The sequence below is a fragment of the Chiloscyllium punctatum genome, chromosome 35, assembly GCF_047496795.1.
Source record: "Chiloscyllium punctatum isolate Juve2018m chromosome 35, sChiPun1.3, whole genome shotgun sequence".
In the NCBI taxonomy this organism is placed as follows: domain Eukaryota; kingdom Metazoa; phylum Chordata; class Chondrichthyes; order Orectolobiformes; family Hemiscylliidae; genus Chiloscyllium; species Chiloscyllium punctatum.
The window spans coordinates 9593396-9618946 of NC_092773.1; the positions used below are offsets into that span (position 1 = coordinate 9593396).

Below are 25551 nucleotides of genomic sequence, written 5' to 3' on the forward strand. Positions count from 1 at the left end.
TCATGTGGACGCACTGGTTACAAAGGCCCAACAATGTCTCTTCTTCCTCAGGCAGCTGAGGAAGTTTGGCATGATGGTGAATACCCTTGCCAACTAGAGCATTCCGTCTGGATGTATTACTATCTGGTATGGCAACTGTACCATTCAAGATCGGAGACTGTTACAGGAAGTGGTGAACTTGGCCCGGACAATCACAGAGGCCAACCTCCCAACTATGGAATCCATCTACCAGGCCTGATGTCAAGGAAAGGCCGCCAGCATTCTCAAAGGTCTATCCCACCTTGGCAATGTTTTTCTCCAACCTCTACCATCAGGGGGAAGGTACAGAATCCTGAACACATTCACCTGCCGGTTTCGAAACAGTTTCTGTGGTTAGAGTACTGACTGGGCTCACAAACTCTTAATATTCCAGTTGGGAGGTCATGTTGCAGCTGTACAGGACATTGGTTAGGCCACTGTTGGAATATTGCGTGCAATTCTGGACTCCTTCCTATCAGAAAGATCTTGTGAAACTTGAAAGGGTTCAGAAAAGATTTACAAGGATGTTGCCAGGGTTGGAGGATTTGAGCTACAGGGAGAGGCTGAACAGGCTGGGGCTGTTTTCCCTGGAGCGTCAGAGGCTGAAGGGGTGACCTTATAGAGGTTTATAAAATCATGAGGGGCATGGATAGGATAAATAGACAAAGTCTTTTCCCGAGGGTGGGTGAGTCCAGAACGAGAGGGCATAGGTTGAGGGTGAGAGGGGAAAGATATAAAAGAGACCTTCAGGGCAACGTTTTCACGCAGAGGGTGGTATGTGTATGGAATGAGCTGCCAGGGGAAGTGGTGGAGGCTGGTGCAATTGCAACATTTCAGAAGCATTTGGATGGGTATGTGAATAGGAAGGGTTTGGAGGGATATGGGCCGGGTGCTGGCAGGTGGGACTAGATTGGGTTGGGATATCTGGTTGGCGTGGATGGGTTGGACCAAAGGGTCTGTTTCCATGCTGTACATGTCTGTGACTCTGTGACTCTATTCACCTGTACCTGTGTTTTTGTCTTTGCCGCTGTTTACCTACTATTGACTTATCTATGCTATTTAACTCGGTGACCTGCCTGCATAGCTCACAGGACAAAGCTTTTCACTGTGCCTTGGTACACGTGACAATAAATTCAATTCAATTCAATTCAGTTTCAGGGAATAACTGTGAGGGAGCAATGGATGCAATCTCCTCAGGGAGAACAATCAAAGTGGGGATGGTGGGTACAGAGATGGGAAGGTGCAGTTCAGAACACAAACAGATCAGTTCTGATCTTAGTGAATAGCAGGGTGGACGCAAGGTGCTGAGTGGACTGTGGGGTCTACATCTGCTCCAAATTCAGAAGTTTGTACATTCAACTCTCTCTGGACAATCTCTCAACCTTCCATCGATCAAAGTGATCTCCTGCAGACTGACAACCCCTTGCAGCAGTTTACTGAGTTGTGTGTCACTAAGTCCTGAGCTCTCAAACTGCCTCTCCCGACCTCTTCCTGTCTGTCTCTCCCCTCCCCTCCCTCCATGCTTCAGAACGATGGCCCTGACATTGACCCCCCCTCCCCCCCGCCACCAGCAGGTATCTATGTCTCAGATCTCTCAATGTCGAGATGCTCTCACTCAATCTTTCTACTTTTGGCCGTTTGCTTGTGAGATGTTGGGGAAACTTTTTGCCCGCACACAGCAAAAACAAAAAGCTTTTATTTTTCCCCCATGATTGCCCACTGGAGATGACAAGGCTGGTTGCAATTTGATAAGCTCAGCCAAGCTTGCAGGAGCTGTTGGAAGTGGAGCGTGTCGGGTCGCACCAGCGTTCAGCACTGACTGCACACAGCAGCGGGCTCGACCTATAAAAGGGGGGGGGCAGGAGGGAGGTGAAAGGCTACCTCCATCTCTCTGCTGCACCTCTCGTTCACAGGCACAACAATGCAGCTCCTCGCTTTCTCTCCTCTGCTGGCCTGCTTCCTCTGTCGCTGGAGCACACAGGAGAGAATCTTTCACAAGAGGGATCACTCTGATATCAAACAGGCTCCTCATCAAGTTCCCACCATCAACACCGAGCAATCCGCCCAGGTAACGGACCGCCCTGAGAAATCTCCACTTTGGAGAGATCATAGAGTCATAGGGGTGTGCAGCAAGGAAACAGAAGGGAGGTGCGTTCTCTTCTCATCCTGTTGATCAGTTCTGGGCTTAAAAGGCTATTGCAGAGAAGGTTCCAGAAACTATAACTGCCTGCAAAGCACAGATTCAGAAGCACAGTGACCGCCTGCAGTCAATTCTATCAATGAATGAATTCGGCCAAACGATAGAAAAACCGTAGTCGTTCAGAATTCGAGGGGAGCTACTTGGAAAAAGTTAAACAAAGAACTGGAGGGGGGGGGGAGGTTTGCTGGAAATCTGAAACACCAACGGAAATTGCTGGAGAAATTCAGCATTTGTGGAGAGGGAGAGAGAGAGAGAGAGAGAGAGAGAGAATGCAGTGTGAAGGTTTCCAGCCCAGTGACCCTTGTTCAGAAATTAAAAAAAAAACACAGGCAGCCTCAAAGTCATAGAGTCGTAGAATGATAGAACCCTGACAATGCAGCTGATGGTCATTCAGCCCATTGAGCCCGCAATGACCCTCTGAAGAGCATCCGAACCAGACCCAGCCCATCCCTGTCATCCCGCATGGAGTTTTTTAAATCCTGGCAAACCCACCTAGACAGCACATCCCTGGGTGCTACAGGGAGAGTTTTGTTTTGTATAGCCAATCTACCCAAATTAGACAGTTCTCCATCTGCCTCCCAATCATAGTCAACAACCCATGTTGCTGACATTTGTGGGTAGGACACCTACTTTGTGACCTTGTTATTGGAGTGTAGAAGGAGGAATGCCAGGTCATCAGAGGCTCCAAGAGCCAGTGATACCATGCTGCCAATGGTTAATTTCAAGACAAGACGTTCCCCCCCATCCCAGCAGCTCCCATTCTTGAAGGCCTGGGCCTCGGGCCCCTTGGGAAAGCAGCTGGATATTGTAGCAGAGGGGAAGGGTAGCTCACTGCTGTGCTCCCCAGCACTCACCAGCTTTGTCTTTCCTTCAGAAATTCCTCACCAAATACGGATGGATGGGGTCAGTCCATTGGGAGGACTCTCAGCAGCCAGACCCAGCTCATGAAGACCCCGTCCCCCCAGACATGAGCAGCCCCATCCAGGAGGACATCGAGGTCTCAGACCAGACAGAGGGTCCTGCCAACCAGAAGGTGGAGAGTCCGGCCTTTCGGCAAGCTCTGAAGGCATTCCAGGGAACAACCGGACTGGCGGTCACTGGGATCTTCGACCCAGCCACAAGAGAGGCCATGAACAGCCCCCGGTGTGGGGTGCCTGACCAGGGGTGGCATCCCGGCGTACTGTCACCCCAGGCCACCATGGAGGACAAGGGCAAGCGGGCTGCATTAGATCAAGGTCTGGTCCGCACCAAGAGGTTCTCCCATCACCTCCTCCTCCACCGCCTGAAGGCCCGAGGGAGGAGAAGGGAGGTTGCAGACGGTAATGTCTCTGGCCTGGTGTTCCGCAAACGAAGCCTGAAGTGGCGCCTGCTGAGGGAGGGTTACAGCTCTCAGTTAACGGTGCTGGAGCAGAGAGCAGCCATTCACCTGGCCTTCAGGCTGTGGAGCGAGGTCACACCCATTGACTTTGAGGAGGATCTGAGCTCCCCTGTCTCGCTGCTGGACATCACGCTGGCGTTTGGAACTGGTAACCCTTGGCAGTGTTGGCCAAGCTAGGCTTTTTTTAGATAGGAGCAGGAATGGGCCATTCTACCCTTTGAGCCTGCTTTGCCATTCAACATGGTAATGGCTGATCATTGAACTCGCCTCAGGCGACTCTCTGTGTGGAGTTTGCACATTCTCCCCGTGTCTGCGTGGGTTTTCTCCGGGTGCTCCGGTTTCCTCCCACAGTCCAAAGATGTGCAGGTCAGGTGAATTGGCCATGCTAAATTGCCCGTAGTGTTAGGTAAGGGGTAGATGTAGGGGTATGGGTGGGTTGCGCTTCGGCGGGGCGGTGTGGACTTGTTGGGCCGAAGGGCCTGTTTTCACACTGTAAGTAATCTAATCTAAAAAAAAACTCAATACCCTAATCTCATTCCCACCCTACCCCCACCAATGTCCAAGAAATTTCTCCATATCTCGGTCCAAAAAGGTGTGTCGCTTCTCCTTAAACTATCACCACGGTTCTGATTTCCCTGTTCCATTGGGAACATCCTTCCTGCTTCTGAACTGTCTAGTCCTCTTCAAAGTTTAGAGGTACCAATGGGGCCCTTCCTCATTCTTCTGAATCTCCAGTGAATCCAATCCTAACAGACTCAATCTCTCCTCCTGCGTCAGTCCTGTCACCACAGGGATCCATTTGTTAAACCTTCGCTGTGCTCCCTCGACAGCAAGAGCATTCTTCCTCTGAGACTGAGGCCAAGGGGCACACAGTATTCCAGGGGTGGCTTCGACAATTGCAGCAAGAAATCCTTGTTCCTATATTTGGATCCTCTCACAATGAAGGCCAGCACTCTGTTCACCTTCCATATTGCCTGCTGCACCTGCCCACTTACACCCAGACCTGGCTGAATGTTCCCCACCTCTCTCAATTGACAGCCATTCAGCAGTGAGGTGAGTGGCAGAATGTTGTCAGCACAGTTTATCCGAGCTGTGTTTTCTGTGAGGGCAGGATGTTCAGGATCTGGTACTCTGTCATCATGGCCTCAAAGATAAGGTGCCCATAGCCAGACACAAGCATAACACAATTGCATTTTTACCCTGAGGTGGGGGAGCTGTATTTTAAACAGAAATAAGAGGACGCAAAAGGAGAGTTGGCTGACGTCAACTGGCCAATTAATTGAAAGGAATTCATGAGATTTTAAAATGAAATTCCTTCACGGGATCTGTCTGTTCCTGGCTACATCAACATTAATTGTCTGTCTGTAGTTTGAGTTACAGACTCACAGAGCACAGAAACAGACCCTTCGGTCCAACCAGTCTGTGCTGACCGGAATACCAAACTGAATTAGTCCCTCCACTTGGCCCATATCCCTCCAAACATTTCGTTCTCATGAATTTATCCAAAAGCTTTTTAAATGTTGTAACTGTATCTGCATCCACCACTTCCTCTGGAAGTTCATTCCACACAGTCTCTGTGTGAAAGCAAGTTACCCCTCATGCCTTTTTAAAAATATTTCCATCCTCACTTTAAAAATATTCTCCCTAGTCCTGAAATCCCCAAACCCGGGAAAAGACCCTTATCTGTTCACCCTATCCATGCCCCACATGATTTTGTAAAGCTCTCTAAGGTCACCCATCAACCTCCTCCACTCCAGTGAAAACTATCTCAGTGTTTCCAGCCTCTCCTTATAACTCAAACCCTCCAGTCTTGGCAACATCCTGGTAAATCTCTTCTGAACCCTCTCCAGCTGAATAGTATCGTTCCCTATTGCAACCAAAACTGGACACAGTATTCCAGAAGAGGTCTCACCAATGTCCTATAAAACTGCAACATGACGTCCCAACTCTGACACTCAGAAGTCTGAGCAATGAAGGCAGTTGTGCTAACACCTTCTTAACTGCCCTGTCTATAGCCATGGTGAAGTGTGGTCAATGGGGAATCTTCCTCAGCTGCCACACAATAACCTCGACATTATGTCCGCTCGCAAAAGGAACAAGAGTGAGGGGACATAGATCTAAAGTGATGTGCACATGAAGCAGTGGTGATCTGAGCAATCACATCCTCTTGTCACACAGTGAATCGTTAGGGTCCAGAAGGGAAGTATGGTGAAGGCAGATTCAACTGGGGCATTCATCATAGGGATTGAGGTTTTATTTAGGTAGTGCAGGGAGATGCGGACAAGAGGTAAGATACTGGCTCTGGATTGGACGAGGTAACACAGCTGGGATAGGCAGGATGGGCTGAACAGCCTCCTTGTGCACAGTAGTGCCATGAAGAGCAAGCTGTCACCACTGAATTGCAAAGTTCAGGAAGCTTTTTCTTTCAGTGAAAATGGAGTCACACCTTGAATTCCTCTTCAGGACGGCACTTGGGCTGCTCTCAGGCATTTGACGGAGGTGGACAAGAGGTGGCACACTCCTGGCAGAACAGAGCCATTCACTTTGATGATGATGAACATTTCACAGCAGTCAACAGTAACCAGGGAATCAGCCTGCTCAGGGTAAGCTGCTGGGGTCGGTCGCAGGGGATTGGTGGGAAGACAGGACAGAAAGCAAGTTTGCTCACACTGCCTCTTGTCTGACACTGAGACCCCACCCTGTCCCGTCTCCCCCCGCCCCCCCCCGGCAGCCACCTCCCAAACCTTGTCGCAGAGGATGAAGGAAGAGGCTGAGCAGCAGAAGGTCACACTGTCAGTCTCATGATTCAAACCATGAATGAGCCATTGAGCCCCCATGACGTGAGCAACTCCATCCATCTCCCTGGCAACGGTCCAACCTTAATCTAGTGGGCTCCCAAACTTGGTGTCACATTTGTCCCTGCGATGAACTTCCCATTTTGTATCCATAAATCAACTGATTACTCCCCATGGAGCAGAGCTCAATCCCAAGCCATCTCAACTCATCTACTGCTAAAACCCACCATTATCCCTCACTTTCCTCAGGACTGAGCACATCTTCCTGAAGAATTTCCGACCTCTGCAGAGTCATCGTGATGGCAGAAATCTGAACTGGCAGCGAGTCCTGTTTCCCTATCACCCACAGTGCTCACTGACTGACAGTGACTCCCTTCGCCCAAACCATGTTTCATTTTAAAATTCGCATCCATCCCATCAGTCCCAAACTCAGGCATCTCCTGCAGCCCCACACCCCCCTGAGATTACCGTACTCCTCTCAGTCTGACCTCTGGAAAGCAGCCAGGAGCGTGTCCCCTACTCACCTTCCAATGCATGGGGCTGACCAAGGGTCAAGCGTGGAAATCTGCTGAGCTCACCGTTACTGTGCGTTCTGTGGCTCACCGTAGTCCTACACCACAAAGATCCTTCATTGGTTGGAAAGGGTTTTTGTGAAGAATCCCAAAATCTGGAACGTATTCTGAAAAAAGCAAGTCTTCTTTGCCTGTTTATCCACCAAAGCTTTGTTGACACTTCTGGTCTCCACATTATAGGGAGGACAGAGTTGCTCTCTCTCTCTCTCTGTCTCTCGAGACAGAGAACAGCAGAGATTTACAGGAATGTTGTGAGGGTTTGAAAGCTGTAGATGTGAGGAAGGATTGGATAGGCTGGGGTTGTTTTACTCAGAACAGAGGAGGCTGAAGGGTGATAGTTCTGAGGTGTAGAAATTATGAAGGGGCTCGATTGGGGAGACAGGAAAGACCTGGCAGAGGGGTCAACTATCAGGGTACATTCAGTTTTGGGGGAAATCGGTTGAAGGTCGAGAGGAACGATGAGAGGTATCTGGAGTTCATTGCCCAGTTTGGTGATCATGATTTGGAGATTCCGGTGTTGGACTGGGGTGTACAAAGTTAAAAATCACACAACACCAGGTTATAGTCCGACAGGTTTAATTGGAAGCACTAGCTTTCGGAGCGATGCTCCTTCACCAGTTGGCAAACACAAATGGTGATGGAGGTGAAAGACCTCAACCCATTGGAAAAGAGCTCAGATCCACCCCCGAAACACTGGAATGTGGAAGGCTATAGACCAGGCTCTGGGGAATGGCCTCAGAATGGGCAGCTGCCCTGTTTTCACCCCAGCCAACACAGACACGATTGGCTGAATGGTCTCTGGCTGTGGTCCGAATTGATATTTTACCAAGCCCGTGCTCAAAAAAACAAATCTGACGTTTCTGTCTGAACCGAACAGACCCAGCAGCGTCTGTTCATCCTCACTGCTGGGGTTCGGAATTGCACCCACAACGCAAATCTCAGCAAGGTGAAAGGGCACAACCCCTTGGAAGAAGATTGGGCAAGAAAGGTAGGGGGTGGGGTGCGAGCGATGGGCTGGGGTGGGGGGTGGGGGGGATGGATTCACCCAAAAAAGAGCAGGTGAGAAGAATTTCCATCATGTGGGCAGGCAAGGTTGGGGGGGAGTTGAGGCTCATCTCTTCAAAGCAATGAAATGTAGGAAGAGATTCAGTCAAGGAGTTCAAAATGATAAAGGGCTTGATGGAGCCAGTTGGGACGAAGTTGTTCTGGGAGCAGTTTGCTTATCGGGGCAACCAAACCTTGGTAATCAAAGAAAATGACAAGGTGTAGACGAACATGTTTCCCTCCCCTCCCCGCCAGGATAAACACACTGCTGGTGATCGAGAAACCACTGTCACATGAACAGCCTCTACAGGAGCTTCCAAAAGGCCATTGTACAACCACGTAACAAACGTATCTGAGGAACAGGAGAGTGGGACTCTTGAGAAGTGCTCACCTGTGCCGAGGGGTTTGTAAATTCTAAGCACAGGTTCCGAAGGTGAAGTGGACTGACGTGGGTCTGTTCATTCTCCCCACTTACAGGTCGCGGTACATGAAGTGGGCCATGTCCTGGGCTTGCCTCACATGTACGGCAAGGGCTCAATGATGCAGCCTAACTACAGCACAGAGGGCAGGGACACCGAGCTGGCCTGGTCAGACAGAAAGGCTATTCAGCAACTGTATGGTAAGCAGCTCAACTTGCGTCTGGGGCACCTTTGGTAAACCTGGTCCATGCTGTAGATTCTGGGTCCAAAAATGATACTTTATATACAATTGGTCTTAAAAAATCGATTCTCAGTGTTCCTGCATTGCTGGTGAGACCAGTGTTCATTGCTCACCTCTCTGGTGCCTCCCCTCCCCAAAGGGTGACAGGACCACTGCTGCCCCTGGTGGTGAAGGTTCTCCCTACAGGGGTGGGAAACCACAAGGGTCACATCACTGGGAGAGATGGCTTTGACAGGTTTAAAAAATACACAGAGGAGACAGTCTGACACTCTCTGAGATTGGTCATGAGAAGTTCACCCCATTGGTTGAAGGGCACACAGTTTGTGATTCCCTGACCATTCAGATACAAAGGGACCAAGTGTGGAACTGTGATCTTTGAAGATTCACTGTTTGCCACCATCTCAAAATCTTAGACATAGGAAGATGAATGTTTTTGAATGCAGCCCAACACCACACTTTAAGTTAGTTCAGTTGACCAGAGTTCCTAAATCTCACCCGCACTGATTTGGAGATCCCTATAACTATGCGACTGATTCTCACTCAGTTAACCCCATATTGGATGCCACCAACGTTGCTTCTTCACCCGTGAGGTGTCTGGCAGCCCTTCAGAAAAGGGCAGAATGGTTTTGGGTTCGAGGGTAGGAGGGGGAAATTGGTGACAAAAATAAATGATGATGTATGGGGAGCTCAATAAGTTCCCAGACTTGAAGGTTCAAGTCCACTGATCTCTGTCTCTCAACCATTTCTGGATCTGGAATTAAAACTGATTCCCCCCACCCCAGTTCCTGAGACCACAAGATGTACAAACCTTGAGATGTCAGCCATTCGGCCCATGAAGTGCGCTCAGCCATTCAATAAGATGGTGGCTAATCTGATAAACCTCAACTCCACCTTCCTGCCTTGTCCCCAAGACTCCCAATGCCCTTCCGGATTAATGAAGGCGGGCAGATTAAATTTAAAAATCATTCCCGGCCAAGACGGTTGCTGGCTGGACAAACATTTATTGCCCAGAGGACAGTTGAGAGTCAAAGACTTTGCTGCGGGGGTCTGGAGTCAAATCCAGACTGGATAAGGATGAGAGATTTCCTTCCCTAACAGTGCACCTGAGTGATTCAGATGGGTTTTTACAACAATCATCTATCGGGCAGCTGTCCATTCCACATTTTCACTCAGTTGGAGTTTCCTCATCTGCCTCAGGGGATTTGAGGTCGGATCCGTGGAATATTGACCTGGGGTTCTGGAATGCTATTCCAGTGACACGACTATGATGACAGGGAATGACCAGTTCTGTGGTCAAGAATTCCACACGTTGACTGCCCTCCGACAAGGAATTCCTCATCTCTCTCTGAAGATGAGAGATCCCCCTCATTCGGGGATTATTCCCTGTGCTCCCACACGCTGGTTGTCAGAGATTTTCCTCTCCTTTCCCCCACTTGGCTTTAGTTCTCCCTTTTTGTCGACAGGGGTCTGCGAGGGTCCGTTCGACACTGTGTTTGACTGGGTTCGGCGTGAGAGGGGTGAGGATGGGAGGCTGGTGCTGGGCTTCAACACGTACTTCTTCCGAGGCACCTGGTACTGGATGTACGAGAACCGGAACAACCGCACGCGGTACGGTGACCCGCTGCCTATCTACAGTGGCTGGCACGGCATTCCCACTGCAAGGATCGATGCCTTCGTCCACGTCTGTACCTGGTCTAAAGACGCAGCCTACTTCTTCAAAGGTAGCGGACAGTGCAAAGCAGTTGCTTGTGAATTTCAGAGCGTGCCTTCAATGTTGGCTTCCTTCACAAACTTGCTACATGCCACACACAAGCAACATTGTTATGGACCAGGCCAGACTCCCTCAAAACATTGCAGCAAAGTAGCCCAGACCCTAATTTGCTGGTTGTTTTAAGCAGGTGTAAAGTGGATATTCCAGGAGGGATGCAGCTGGTCAAACCACTCAGTTTTAAACAAACCAGAATTTATTTACAGAGTACCAAATGAAACACAAACAAAAGAGTGTTCAGAATATAGAATAACTTAACCTCTCCAAAAACTCAACAGATCATCTCAACTTAATGATGCTGCTCTAAATACTTGCAACAATCCCCCATAAATACCCCTTGGCACACAAGGTAAAACCAAACCCAGGGTCTCACAGGAGAGATGTCAGAGAGTGGTAAGGTCAACATGGACCTGCTTCTTTGGGTCCAGCAGCTTCTCCACACTGTTGCTAGAAACCAAACCAATCCAGTGAAAGGCTGAATTGAGAGAACTGGCCACTCCCCTTTCATTGTATATGTGCATTTTATTTTAAGCTTGAAAGCCTTTTCCTGAGGCAGTATCTGTTACCTATATTCAAACTGTCCCTGAAACCTTACAACTCAGAGTTTTCGGATTCTGTGTCTTTTACAACATCTCTGAAAAATAACTCCAAGGACTGCATAACCTTGTTAAAGGAGCAGCTTTGTCACAACACAACCAGGTAGCTTCTGAAAAAGTACTTTTTAAAACACACACAAAAGAAATTGTAAGGTGCCGAGAAATAACTTACTTGAGTTGCTTATGTGTGTGGCAGATTGGACAAATTATTGGTGAAAATAAGCTTGTTCCAAGGAAAAAATGTCAGCAATAAACCTACCACCAGTGAATGTGTAATCAGATTTTAAATGATCGCAAGATCACGGACTCACAGAATTGATTCTGTGCAGAAGGAGGCAGTTTGGCCCATCGTCCCTGCTATCACCTCGTGTCAATCTCCTGCCTTTTCCCCATATCCCTCCATATCATTGCCATCTAAATAACCATCCAATGCCCCCATTGAAGATTTTCCCCCTCCCACATTTTCAGGCAGTGCAGCCGCTACCCTAATTAGACTTGTTCTCACCTCACACCTGCTTGGTTTGCAGCTCACTTTCAAGATAGAAATACAAACAGACTACGTTTCTACTCACTCCAGAACAGTCACAATTCAGTCTGAGGCCACTTCACCCATCATGTTCACACTGGCTCCCCGAATGAGCAGTTCTCCAAACATGATTGATTTTCCTGACTTCACCCTATCACTGCAAGCCATCCTTCCTTCTGAAACAACACAGTGGCTCAGTGGTTAGCACTGCTGCCTCACAGCATCAGGGACCAGGGTTCGACTCCAGCCCCAGGCGACTGTCTGTGTGGAGTTTGCACATTCTCCCCGTCTCTGTGTGTGTTTCCTCCGGGTGCTCTGGGTTCCTCCCACAGTCGCAAAGATGTGCGGGCCAGGTGAATTGGCCATGCTAAATTGCCCGTAGTGTTAGGTGCATTAGTCAGAGGGAAATGGGTCTGGGTGGGTTACTCTTCGGAGGGTCGGTGTGGACTGGTTGTGCCAAAGGGCCTGTTTCCACACTGTAGGGAATCTAATCTAATCTAAACCGTGGAATCATAGAGTAACACAGCATGGAAACAGGCCCTTCGGCCCAAATTGCTCTGTGCTGCCCACGCAGAGAGTTCCAACAGCCAATATTTGGTCCTATTTTTCTAAACCCTTCCCATCCTCATGTACCTCTCCAAATGTTTTTAAATGTTGTAATTGGACCAGCCTCCACCACTTCCTCTGGCAGACCATTCTATACATGCACCACCAAGTGTGTGAAGACGTTGCCCCTCAGGCCCTTCTTAAATTCCTCCCCCTCCCCCACTTAAACCTATGCCCTCCCGCTTTCAACTCCATTCAGGAACTCAGTGTGCACACGTCCTGTGGCCGGAGGTTGGCCTGCTGGATGACAGAGGGGATGGGATGTGCTGACACTGATGGACAGGAAACAAGTCAGTTTTGGTGACAAGAAGAGTGCATCCCTTTTAATGTCTTTGTAAACATCGACAAACACAGGCGTTAATCATGTCATTGCATTGTCTGGTAGGCACCCGCTACTGGAGATATGACAATTTCAATGACCGTGCATACACAGAGGATTCTCAGGGTGTCAGATATCCCAAGCTCATCTCCAGTGGATTCCCAGGTATTTCTGGGCCCATCAATGCAGCCTTCTTTGACAGACGTGACCAATGCATCTACTTCTTCAAGCAGCACCAGGTGAGTGTCCCATACCCGTACAGTAGTGGCATGCACACACTGCTTCACCATCTATTGTCAGGGAAGGTGACCTCTCCTTCCATCCCTATTCCGAAGCTGTTTGCTAAATTCCCAGAAAACTTAGCATGGATTGTGCCGACACTTCTGTGGCATCCTTGTGACCGAGTAATTATTTCGGGAAAATTAAGTTTTGTTGCATCGAGGGTGCATGTGTGTTTTTCACATTCCAAACAACAGGCTGAGCTGGGTGAAATCCAAGCTGACCCGTATGCTATGTTCAAAGTGCAGCAGACAGCACATGTGTCAATGTGTACCACTGGAGATCTCCATCCAAAGAAAAAAACAAATAGCAACTCAAGAGGTACAATTACTTGGACCGGTGGAATACAATTCAGAAAACCCTTTCCCCATCCTTTCAGCTGATGGTGCTGAGGTCAAGGAAGAAGCAGCTAACATAATTCCCACAATGCAGCACCACCTGGCCTTGGGCTGAGAGGCAGCAGGGAGTATTCATGCATACCAATAAGACCATAAGATATAGGAGCAGAACGAGGCCATTCGGCCCATTGAGTTTGCTTCATCATTCCATCGTGGCTGATAAGTTTCTCAACCCCATTCTCCTGCTTTCTCCCCAGAACCCTTGAACCCCTTACTCATCAGGAACCTCTCTATCTCTGACTAAATACAGACTTGGCCTCCACATCCCTCTGTGGCAATGAGTTCCACAGATTCCCCACCCTCTGGCTGAAGAAATTCCCCCTCATCTCAGTTCGAAAGGGTGGTCCCTTCACTCTGAGGCTGTGCCACTGGGTACCAGTCTCCGCTACTGGTAGAAACATCTCCACGTTCACTCTGTCTCGGCCTCTCGGTATTCTGTCAGTTTCCTTCAGAAGCCATCCCTTCCTTCTGAACACCAGCAAGTGCAGAGTCAAAACGTGTGGTGCTGGAAAAACACAGGTGGTCAGGCAGCATCTGAGGAGCAGGAAAGTCAACATTTCGAGCATAAGCTCTTCATCAGGAATGATGGGGGAGGGCAGCCCAAGAGGGCTTACAGATAAATGGAAGGGGGGTGGGTCTGGGGGGTGGGTCTGGGGGGGGGGAACAGTAGCTGAGAATGCATTAGACGGATGAAGGTGGAGGGTGTTGGTGATAGGTCGGAGTGGAGGGTGGAGCGGATAGGTGGGAAGGAAGATGGACAGGTAGGGCAGGTCATGAGGGTGGTGCTGGGTTGGAGAGTTGGATCTGGGATGAGGTGGGGGAGGGGAGATGAGGAAACTGGTGAAATCGGCATTGATCCCATGCGGTTTTTTTTTAGATTACTTTAGATTAGATTACTTTACAGTGTGGAAACAGGCCCTTCGGCCCAACAAGTCCACACCGACCCGCTGAAGCGCAAACCACCCATACCCCTACATCTACCCCTTACCTAACACTACGGACAATTTAGCATGGCCAATTCACCTGACGTGCACATCTTTGGACTGTGGGAGGAAACCGGAGCACCCGGAGGAAACCAATACAGATATGGGGAGAATGTGCAAACTCCACACAGGTTGGAGGGTCCTAAGGTTGAAGATAAGGCATTCTTCCTCTAGGTGTCAGGTGGCTTAGATTGGGCAGTGGAGGAGGCCCGGGACTTGCATGTTCTTGGGTGAGTGGGAGGGAGAGTTGAAGTGGCCAGCCACAGGGCAGTGTGGTTGTTTGATGCGTGTGTCCCAGAGATATTCCCTGAAACATTCCATGAGTTGGCATCCTGTCTCCCCAATGTAGAGGAGACCACATGAGAGCAACAGACACAGGAGATGAGGTGTTTGGATGTGTGGGAAAATCCCAGCCAAATGTGGAAAGATCCTTCCCTTCCTCCTTTCCTCCCCAAGCTGGACCTCTCCTTCTCCATTTCCATCAAATGACTCCTTCTCCATCAAGTACAGACTGAGAGTCCTCAATCACTCTTCATCTGACAAGCCCTTCATCCCTGGGATCATTCACATGAATTTCCTCTGGACTCGCTCCAATGATAGGTCATCCATTCTTTGATGCAGGATCTAAAATTGTTAACAATGTTCCAAACGTGGTCTGACCAGAGGCTTCTACAGTCTCGGCCGTAAATCCCTGCTCTTGTATTCCAGCCCACTTGAAATGAATGTGAACATTGCATTTGCCTTCCTAACTGCCCAGTCATAGACATTCCGCTAAATCCTTTTCTTCGGATTTGCTCCCAACCTGATATTCCCAGTCCACCTGCATATTGAAGTTCCCCCATCATTGCTGTAATAGTGGCTTTCTTCCTTCGCCTTTTCTATCTCCCGATTTATTTTCTCCCCCACCTCGTGAGCACTGCTGGGAGGCTGGATAGAACTCTTAACAGGGTCTTTTACCCTTTGTGGTTCCTCAACTCTACCCCCAGGCCTTCCGACTCTGTCACTTTTTACTGTCAGTTTAATCTCATTTCTTACTAACAAAGCAACCCCACCACCTCCCCCCACCACCACCGCCCATCTCCCTGTTCTTTTGAAAGAACATCCTTGGATATTTAGTTCACAGCCCAGATCCCCCTAACAGCCACATCTCTGTGTTACCCACAACATCGTTCCTACCAATTTCAATCTGTGCTGCCCAGCTCATTTACAGTTTAAGTACAGCACCTTCAGTCCTGTGTTCAGTATCCCTGTTCTCATTCATCTTCCCCTGTTTGTTGTCCCTGATGTTAGATTCCTGACTCTTTCCATATGCTGTCCTAGGACTGGTTTTGGTATCTTTAATAACTCCTGCTGAGCCCTCCCCCAAACTTGAACTTTTTCCACAATTTTCCATGGAAATGACATCCACTGCATCCTGAACCCCTCCCATTTAAAAGGATCACTCTGGACCCTCTCAGAAAATAAATTGCTCATCATTTCAGTTTTAAATTGGCACCCTTTCATTCTGAGGGAAACATCCTCTCAGTATTTACCCCATCAAGCCTCAAAATAATCCTCTTGTTTCAGTGAGTTCACCTTGCATTCTTCCAGACTCCAGTGAGTAGAGTCTCAATCAGTTTAATCTTTGCTCATTAGATAATCTCTCCATCCCAGGGACCATCCAAGTGAACCTTTTCTGAACTGCCTCCCATGAAATGACATCATTCCTTTAGTAATGGGATCAAAACTGCTCACAGTACTCCAGTTGTAGTCTCACCAGCCCCTTGTGTCGTTGCAATCAGACTTCCCTCCACTTATACTCCAACCCCCTTCAAATAAGGGCCAACATCCCATTAGCACTTCCTAATTACCTGTTGCCCAAGTGCTGACTTTGTGTGTTTTGAGCACAAAGTGCATAGTTCGTTGTCAGTAGAGTTGCAGGGAGATAGGATAGTGAAGAAGGCATTTGGTATGCTTTCCTTTATTGGTCAGAGTATTGAGTACAGGAGTTGGGAGGTGATGTTGCAGACGTACAGGACATTCGTTGGGCCACTGTTGGAACATTGCGTGCAATCCTGGTCTCCTTCCTATCGGAAAGATGTTGTAAAACTTGAAAAGGTTCAGAAAAGATTTCAAGGATGTTGCCAGGGTTGGAGGATTGAACTACAGGAAGAGGTTGACTAGCTGAGAGGTGACCTTATAGAGGTTTATAAAGTCATGAGGGGCATGGACAGGGTGAATAGTGGAGGTCTTTTCCCTAGGGTGGGGAAAGATGCTTTAGGTAAGAGGGGAAAGATTTAAAAGGGATTTGAGGGGTAACTTTTTCACACAGAGGGTGGTGCGTGTATGGAATGAGCTGCCAGAGGAAGTGGTGGAGGCTGGTATAATTACAGCATTTAAAAGGCATCTGGATGGGTATTTGAATAGGAAGGGTTTGGAGGGATATGGACCAAGTCCTGGCAAATGAGACTACATTAGGTTGGGATATCTGGTCGGCATGGACGGGTTGGACCGAAGGGTCTGTTTATGTGCTATATATCTCCATGAATCCCCAAGTCCCTTTCTGCAGCTTTTTTCCCATTTTGGATGGAGCCTGACTTTTTGTGAATGTGGGCTTGCCATGTATCCTTACCTCCAGTATTTCTTTCATGCGTATCTTTCCCAATCACTATGGTCTCCCACAGGTGACAGCCTTCAATGTCAACACCAACATGAGGGTCCCTGGGTATCCGAGGAGGATCACCGATGTCTTCCCAGCCCTATTCCCCGGAGATCACCCAGTCAGCAACCTGGATGCAGTCTACTATTCCGACACCCACAGAGCCACCTTCCTGTTCAAGGGCCTTTACTTCTGGAGGGTGGTCAACAGACACGACCGGCTCAGCAACCCCCACCTGCCTTACAACGGGCTGCAAGCCAAGCGCAAGGTCAGCGAGCAGTGGCTGGACATCTGTAATGTGCACCCCTCTGCCATGGCCTAAGGCTGGCAGAAGGACCCCCTCGAAAGTTCCAGGAGGGAGACACCGAGATGGGGAGAGGGGAGGCAGGAACATCACGAAAAACAGACAGACTCATCTTTGAGGGGGCTGGGGTAGATGATTTGTTTTGCGCTTTGCCCTGACCTCTCTGTGTTCCAAAACATCCAGTTTCTACATCCCTCCCTCTAAGTCAGGAGGCCCAGGTTCGATCCCACCTGCTCCAGTGGTGCATAACAGCATCTCTGCACAGGTTGAATGGAAAACGAATCCTGTCCATGTCCAGAGCCACTGGACCTGCAATGTATAAAGCAATCATCCTCCTTTTTAAGAAAGAAAACCACATCCAATGAAGATGTGACTTGTCAAATATTACTCTAATGCTCAGCAGCATCCATCCACTCTGATATTTCCTCCCCTCCAAGGTGGTTTATGTCCCTAACAGTCTTACAATTGTATTTTGTGGAGTTGAGGAACCTCGCGTGTTCATGTGACTGCCAACTGATTACACAGTTATCCTTCAAAGAATCTTTCGTATTTAATCCTTTTTGATCACATGATTTTTCACTAGATTAGTGAGGACATTCTAACTTTGTAACAGAACATATATAACAAGCAGAAATCTCACAGATTAACATGATTCCTGTGCTCCGCCATCGTCACTCCAATTGTATTGTAATGGTGATTGTCTGTGAAATTTCTTTTCTCTAGTAATGTTTTATGCTGACTCAGTCGAAGCTGTTTATGATTGGGAAGTGGGATATTTGCACCTTAATTGTAAAAATCTGAAGATATACAACACTGTAACAGGGATTAAAATGCCTGTAATTTTACCAGGATCTGAACAAACGTATGTCCCCAGCCTTCAGTATTGCAAAGAGTGAGCTATGCAGTTCGGGTCAGTGACTAAACTCTACTTTGGTATGATAAAGACTCCATCGGCATGTATTATTTCAATAAAAATATAATCACGTGGATCCTGGAAATCTGAAATAAATAATGTTGGAGAAACTCAGCAGGTCTGATATGATCTTATGGTCTGACATACTCCAGGATGGAGAAGCAGAAGATGGGGACATTCAGTCCATTGACTCTACATCACCACCGACTGTTGTATTTTCCAAAAATATCATGTGGTATTTGTCACCTTTCCAAACGTATGCTACTGGCTAAGGATTGTTTGAGGTCGTTTCAGCCACCAGTTCTTCTTTTAACTTTATCCTAAAGTCACAGAACAGAGAAAATGCCCTTCAGCCCATTGCATCTGTGTTGGCCTCTTGGCACCAGTCCCATTTTCCAGCACTTGGCCCATAGCCTTGAATGTTATGACATTGCAAGTGCTCATCATGTATGTCTCAAAGGTAGAGCAGACTTTGCCCTCTCTGACTTGGCCCTGTCTAGTGATGAGTGGTAGAGAACACACCACTGTCGAGTATCTGCAGATGAAACTCTGGGCGTCGAGAATAATGAAAAGGTTTCCTGCAAGACAGCAATAAATACATCTGGTTTTGTTCAGGCATCACCCAGAGGACTTTTGGGAGCTGCTCCAGATCCACCTGCTCCCTCTGAAAGCTGGAGTAAAACTCCTCGCCTCTCCCCACAGACTGTGGGTGATATCTTGAAAATGGTTCATGCCAACGCAAAATGGGGGATGAACTATTTCAGAACTACATCCTCATATAACATCTTTCCCTTAACAATTGTTGCAAACAGAACAGAGCAGAAGCTGAGAAATTTACACAGACTTTTACAACCACGGCTTTTCAAAAAACACACACACACATCACAGTGACCACCTCTTTCTGAAGCTCGTGTCTGTTTCTCTAAGTTTTAATTCCCATTGCAGTCTCATTGAAAACCTTAGCTTAAGCAGCTACCTCAGGCAATTCAAGGTCAGTTAATTTTCCTTCCATGGTAACGTGCTGATTTTTTACCAAAAAAAAATCAAGATTATTAATTATGAAGCAGCTGAAGTGAAACTGGAAGCCTATGTAACTCTATCCTGACATGATGAAGTCAGGTCTCAAGGTGCAATCTGATCTGCTTGATTCCCATTAATGAGAGGGAGACAGATAGACAGAGAGAGGGGGAGGGAAGCAGGGATGCACGCTGTCTGGCCCCTGGTCTCTGTCTGTGCAGCAAACCCTCCTCCAGCTAAGATGACTTCTCCATGGGTAATGAGCAAGATCACTGTCAACTCTCCAAAGACCTCAGCGTGTGCTCTCCAAGACAATCTGCACAATGTTTTCGAGCAGGGAAAGGGGGACACGACTGAGCTGTCTGCATTGCAGAGACAAAACCAAACAGTTGTCCATTGTCACCCCCCCTCCACCCCACCCCCACCTTGGGATTTTATTAACGTTACACTTGCCCACCAACCTCCCAGCCTGTGCCGTGAACACCATTTGCCTCACAATGACACACAGCGGCTATGCCCCAGACACTGTCTCTGCAAAGTGCAATTCCATTTCCCAACCAACCTCCAGCACTCTGCCTCACCTCCCACCTCCCCCACTGCCAGACAACACACTCCAGCCCATTGCTCTGGGGGAGGGTCACCACATCGCCTGGCACCCTGGGAGCAAGGCTGCTGTCTCAGCCCTGCCCAACTCACCACACACAGACAGGCTCAGGATCCGTTCGACAATCCTCTTGTATGTCTGGCTTTGGCCTGGAGCAAGTCACACCCTGACTGAACACACACTCCCTGGCACAACCATGTCCAAGTCACAGCAGACAGGCAACTGCCTCCTTCAAAGGCAAGGCTAGTGGAAAACATTGCCAGAGGAAGAGGCCATTCAGCCCTTCTGAGGCCATTCCAACATCAGGCTTCAAACTTTTCCTAATTCCATTTTTTCAGCTACATTCCAGCTCCAGATCTAACCAATCACACCAAACAAAACACAGGAGATTTTCACTCAGTTTCATCTTCTAATTCCTTCATGCAATATGGGTGGGCACCATCGACTGGGCCAACACTCATTGCTCAACCATTATTATTGACCAGAGGACAGTTAGGAGTGAAGCACATTGCTGAGAGACTGGAGTCACATGTCAGGCAGACTGGGTAAGGATGGCAGATTTCCTTTTAGTGGCTGCACCAAGAGGGAGAGGCTGACAGGGGTGGGGGGGGGGGGTGGGGGGGGGGTGGGGGGGGTGATGGTGGTGGTGGTGGTGGGATGGGTGGTGAATGAAGGATTGAGTAAGCAGATAGGACCTCACTGAAAAATGTGCTGATAGCCTGAAACCAATATCACTGTAGACCCAGCATTTGCAAAACTGTTCTGTCCAATTTTGGTCTGCACATCTGGTTTACACACCTTGACCTTCACAGGAGCGTGCTGTCCTCTGCTTTCAGATTGCTTTACAGGATACCATCAAAAAATGGTTCCATCACTGAAAGAGGCCATTTGGCCCATCATGCCTCAGCATGCACCATGTTCCCAATACTTACCCCAATAAAGAGTGGTTTGTCCACCTCCCACAACACAGTCAGGCCACTCTCTACCAGAGGTCGCTGCGCTGGATGGGTCTGGCAAGGATTGGAAGGACCACCCACTGTGAAGACACCCTATGGTCACAAAGATTATCACCTTTAAAGAGTGAGAGAGACCCAACATCTCTTGCTTTTCATTGTTCCAGATCTTGTCAATGACGGCAGACCCCTGCAATGAGATGGGTTCCCCTCCAACACTCAAACTAACAAACCCTTGAGTTTCCTCACTTGAAGGGGGTGGTGTCAGTAAATCACACCATGAATCACAGCAGCTCATACCAGTGTCATGAGTGGGCATGGCTGCACAACAGTCTCCAACTTTTCAGTTGGATGGCTTTTTACTTATATTCATTCACAGAATATAGGCACCCCTGACTGGGCCAGCCTTAATTACCAACCCTGACTTGCCTTTGAGACAGCGATGTCGGTGATCTGTGGTCTTCATCTTCTGTGTTGCTTGGGGTGAGCAGGAACACTATCAGGAGTTAAGGTTAGAAATCACTGATTCTGACCCAGAGACACTGAAGGAATGGTGATATATTTCCAAGTCTGGATGGTGAGGGGGGTTGGAGGGGAACTTGCAGGGGGTGGTGTTCCCATGTATCTGCTGCCCTTGTCCTTCTAGATGGAAGTGGTCGTGGGTTTGGAAGGTACTGCCTGACGATTTTTGGTGAATTGCTGCAGTGTATCTTGTAGATGGTACACACTGCTGCTACTGAGCGTCGGTGGGGGAGGAAGGGGACGTTTGTGGATGTGGTGCCAATCAAGTGGGGGCTGCTTTGTCCTGACGGTATCAAGCTTTTTGAGTGCTGTTGGAGCTGCCCCCATCCAGGACAAGTGTGGAGTCTTCCATCCCACTCCTGACTTGTGCCTTGAAGATGGTCTGTGCCACCATATTATTCCGAGACATGCTCAACATTGAGGAGAACTGATCCATCCATCAAGGGGTGGGCCAATTGGACAGGACCTACCCTGATGGTGTCTAAGGACATGGTCTGTCAGGACAGCTTCCCCAACATTGGTACAACCCCAGCTTCGTCAGGAGGATTTTGCAGGGTTGGCATTGCTGAGGATACCCTTGATGTTCCTGGTGCCTCGGTGAACACAGGCTGATCCATTCAGTCACCCTCCTTCTTTCAAACTTTTCAAAGCTTTGGAACAAGCGATTGCAAAGCCCTGTCAGTCAGAGGGTTGCTGAGGATCAGCCATGTGCCAATGTAAATTGTTAATTGATTCCGACCATAGAGGAGTCACAGACAGGGTTGGGGGTGAAATGGGCGAGCTGGGGGGCGAGATCACATTGGCATTGTCAGATCTGAGCCAGCAGTTGAAGTCTCTGAGCCCTGCTCTGCTTCCACCCCCCCCCCCCCCCCCCCCCGCCCCACCCCTCCAATGCAGGGGATTCTGTCAGTCGAACATCACCTCTGCTGGGTCAACAGTTCAGCATTTAAAAGCAAAGAAAAAGAGCTGAGCTTTCCTGTGCGGATGTTAACATTTCCAAAATCATCATCTTTCAAAATCCATAATGTTGCAGAGGGTAAGAGGTTAAAACGAAGGGAGATAAATGCTGATGTTCACACTCAGATGGGAAACTCAGCAGAGTCAGCTGATTTTTCTGCACAGCACAAGATAAATTTGTCTAACTGGGCAGGAGACAGGGACAGTTCATTCTCTGCAGCACTCAGACATGAGCTCATCTCAAATCCAAATCTGACAGCGTGGGTGGCTCCCTTCAGCACGCCACATCCCACTTTTCATGTCTCCCACTCTTTGTGCTTTAAACCCTGGATTGTTCCCTCGTGGCAGGTCCACACTACATCTGCCTGACATGGAGTCAGTATTCCCAGCTCCCACAGAGGTGCTGGCTCCCAGAATCCCCGCAACAAATTCCACCATCTTCTTGGGAACTGCGCTGTCCTGTCGGAAATACTTTGGTCCCGATCTGAGCATGTTTTGCTCTCTCTCCAAGATGCCGAAACAAATGCTGTGCGTGTGGAACTGAACTTTAAAGGGAAGTGATTTCCAGTCACACAGTCATAACAGAGAAACATGGAATATAGGAGCAGGAGGAGGCCATTCGGCCTTTCGAGCCTGCTCCACCCATTCAACATGATCATAGCTAATTCTCCAACTCTATACTCTGTTCCCACATTCCCGCGCTTCCCCCCCCCCCCCATACTCTTCAATTCCTGAAACCCTCAGGATAATATCTAATTCCTTCGTGAGGACATTCATTGTTGTGGCTTCAACCGCTTTCTGTGGTACAGAATTCCTCAGGCCCCCCATCTCTGGGCTTGGAAGAGAGTCATCAGAATAGTAGATAGAAACTAAAAGAACCGCAGATGCTGGAAATCAGAAGCAAAAACAAGAAATTGCTGGAAAAGCTCAGCAGGTCCGGCAGCATCTGCGGAGAGAAATCAGAGTGAGCTTTCCTCAGAACTGATGGTCGATAGAAAAGGTTGGTTTTTCTGCAGGAGATGGGGTGGGGGAAGGGGGGGGTAAGGAATAAATGACAGGTGGGGGTAGAGCCCAAAGAGAGAGGAGAGCAGTTGGACAGACAAAGGAGTGGTCAACGGTCAGCCTCGGAGGGTGAATAGCTGCTAATGGGGACTGTTAGTGACTCCCAATGGGTTGTGTGTAACAGCAGACCGTGTGATAACAGGGCCTGGGGTGTGGGGGTTGGGGTAAGGACATGGGAGAAGGTGCATTAAACCCTAAAATAGTTGAACTCGATATTGAGTGCAGAAGGCATGAGAATAGTGTGGTGGTGGGACTAACATGATGCTGCGGACCAGAGGGAAATGGAATCGAGGATGTGTTCCAGTTGATATGGGGAGCCTGGGTTGCTGAGAAAACCCTCACTTTTCATCTGGATCTTGTCTGGAGCAATGGCCTGTCACTGTCAAGGCTCTGATGATATCACATGATGGAGCAGGAATCCCTCTTGCTCTTTACCGCCTCCCACTGGTGGACGTGGGAAGGATTTGCGGGTGGCGATTTTATGGTCTCAATGTACATTTTCTGGGCCAGCCGTAGTGAAGCTTGGTCTATTAAATGGCCCATCAGCGAGATGGTCACATCCTCATTACAAAGCTCTGGGCTATCCTTTCATGTTGAGTGTATTTTCTGAAGAGACGTCAATGTGGAAATGAAGTGCGAGGAGAAAGTGAGGACTGCAGATGCTGGAGCTCAGATTCAAGAGTGTGGTGCTGGAAAAGCACAGCAGGTCAGGCAGCATCCCAGGAGCAGGAGGATCGACGTTTCTCATTCATCAGGGAATGAAGTGCTGTCTTTCCGCAGGGTGGCTAAAGTCCTGTCCTGATTTTGAACTGACGTAAAGCAGACAAGTCCCCATACTCCAGGTGATTTGCATATTGTAAGGATTATACAGTAAAGCATGTGATAGATCCCTCACATTGCAGTGTTTTATCCTGCCCCTTGCTTCAATGAAGAACCATTGGGTGTAGCCTATTGTTGGGACTGCCTTGGATCCCTTATATCCAGAGTAAACCTGATGGACCACAACAAGTCAGAAATAAGACGTTAAAGGAACCAATCAGCTTGAGCCTGTCATGAACACACCATCAGTAGTCATCAGCTCCTGGTCTGAGACATGAAGCCAGAGATTCTTTCAGAGTGCAACGCGGCAGGCAAGCCCCACTGCTCCTCAGGACTCCATAATGGGCAATGTTAACCTAAAACCCCTTCCATTCAGCAGCTTCCTCCACCTGCATTAACAGGAGAGGGGGTGGGATAATGGACTGCCCAAGTCACCTTCACTTGTCACACCCAGAGGTTTTGGTGAATCAGGGAGCTGGGAGCTTCACCTGCAACTGGGGAACAAATGGGGCAAACTCCCTTCAGGACATCTGAGGAATGGGGGAGGGGGTCATGTCACAATAATGATGCAAACTCTGTGAGGATTTGGCATGTTGTATGTTTCTGCTGACCTGCAGACCCTAGAATGTGGGAGCACTGTGTTAGGAAGAAGGGTTGGACGTTTTAGACTGAGACCAGGAGAAATCTCTCCAGGTGGAATGGTTGGAGAGTCTTTGGCATCCTCTGCCTGAGAGGCTGTGCACCGAATATGTTCAGGAGAGAAATCGATCAATTTGTGGATGTGAAAGGTCACGTCAGTTGTGCTGGAAGATCTTGTTGAACAACAAAGTAGGCTCAAGGGTGCGAGTGGTCTCACGCTGTGCAGAGATCCAAGTTTAAAATTAGCCGCTTAAAAGAAATTGGGAAATGAACATGAGTCTTCACAGAGACTCTCTGTATCCAGCTTCAGGCTTGAATTGGTGAAGGTGACAGGCTGGTTATGCATCGTTTCGTGGGACACTTGAGCACCTGGAACACACAATCAATGAGAAAGTGTCCTGTTGCTCCATTACCAGCCGGAACACTGCGCGGTTTTTGTGAGGTGACTGAAACTGTTTGTTCAGCAGGTTCTTGGATTCGGGAGCCTCCCATTTATTCTAAACACACCCATGCTATCAGACAAGGAAGAAAGGGGTCATTTATCTTTTTCTGAATGGTGTCTTTCAAGCAGAATGCTAGCACCACTGCCCCATCCAAACCTCCCACTGACAAACCTGTGCTCAGCTAAGCAGCAAAAAAAAAACCACCAAAAGGAAGGCAGGCAGGATGGGGATGCTGGCCTATCCAAGCCCAGGCCTGCCTGCATTCTTCCTGTCAGGGTGAAGAGCCTCACAGGGCCAGGTGGAACGGTAAGCCTTCCCAACAGTCAGTCACCAAAGCCCACACATACTCAACCATGAATCCCTTGGCCCTCAGTGAAAGGGGAGTGGTCCTCAAGTCAAATCCTCCAACGGGATTGGCAGAGGGAGTTGGGGGGGGGGGAGGGGGGAGGGAGTTCTCCCTGGGTCAACTTGAGAAAAAAAAAGTCAGGTTAAATATCTCGGACAGAAATAACAGGAGAAGCCGTTAGGGTCCTTCAGC

The 25551-nt window shown here is 48.7% G+C and overlaps 1 protein-coding gene across 1 annotated transcript; it reads left to right on the top strand.

Annotated features, from left to right (window-relative positions):
- Window positions 1-1693: 1693 nt before the first annotated feature.
- On the top strand, window positions 1694-18098 carry LOC140459628 (matrix metalloproteinase-21-like). Its single transcript, XM_072553930.1, has 7 exons — window positions 1694-2086; window positions 3093-3744; window positions 6060-6199; window positions 8485-8626; window positions 10131-10388; window positions 12549-12721; window positions 16806-18098. The coding sequence occupies exons 1-7, from the start codon at window positions 1940-1942 to the stop codon at window positions 17100-17102; spliced, it is 1809 nt and encodes a 602-aa protein (XP_072410031.1). The 5' UTR covers window positions 1694-1939; the 3' UTR covers window positions 17103-18098.
- Window positions 18099-25551: the final 7453 nt, after the last annotated feature.

Excerpts from the sequence above, each read along its gene's own strand:
- LOC140459628 (XM_072553930.1), top strand. The coding sequence starts at position 1,940 with ATGCAGCTCCTCGCTTTCTCTCCTCTGCTGGCCTGCTTCCTCTGTCGC. Across the intron at positions 2,087-3,092 it reads ACACCGAGCAATCCGCCCAG|AAATTCCTCACCAAATACGG; the intron begins GTAACGGACCGC and ends TCTTTCCTTCAG. Across the intron at positions 10,389-12,548 it reads CGCAGCCTACTTCTTCAAAG|GCACCCGCTACTGGAGATAT; the intron begins GTAGCGGACAGT and ends ATTGTCTGGTAG.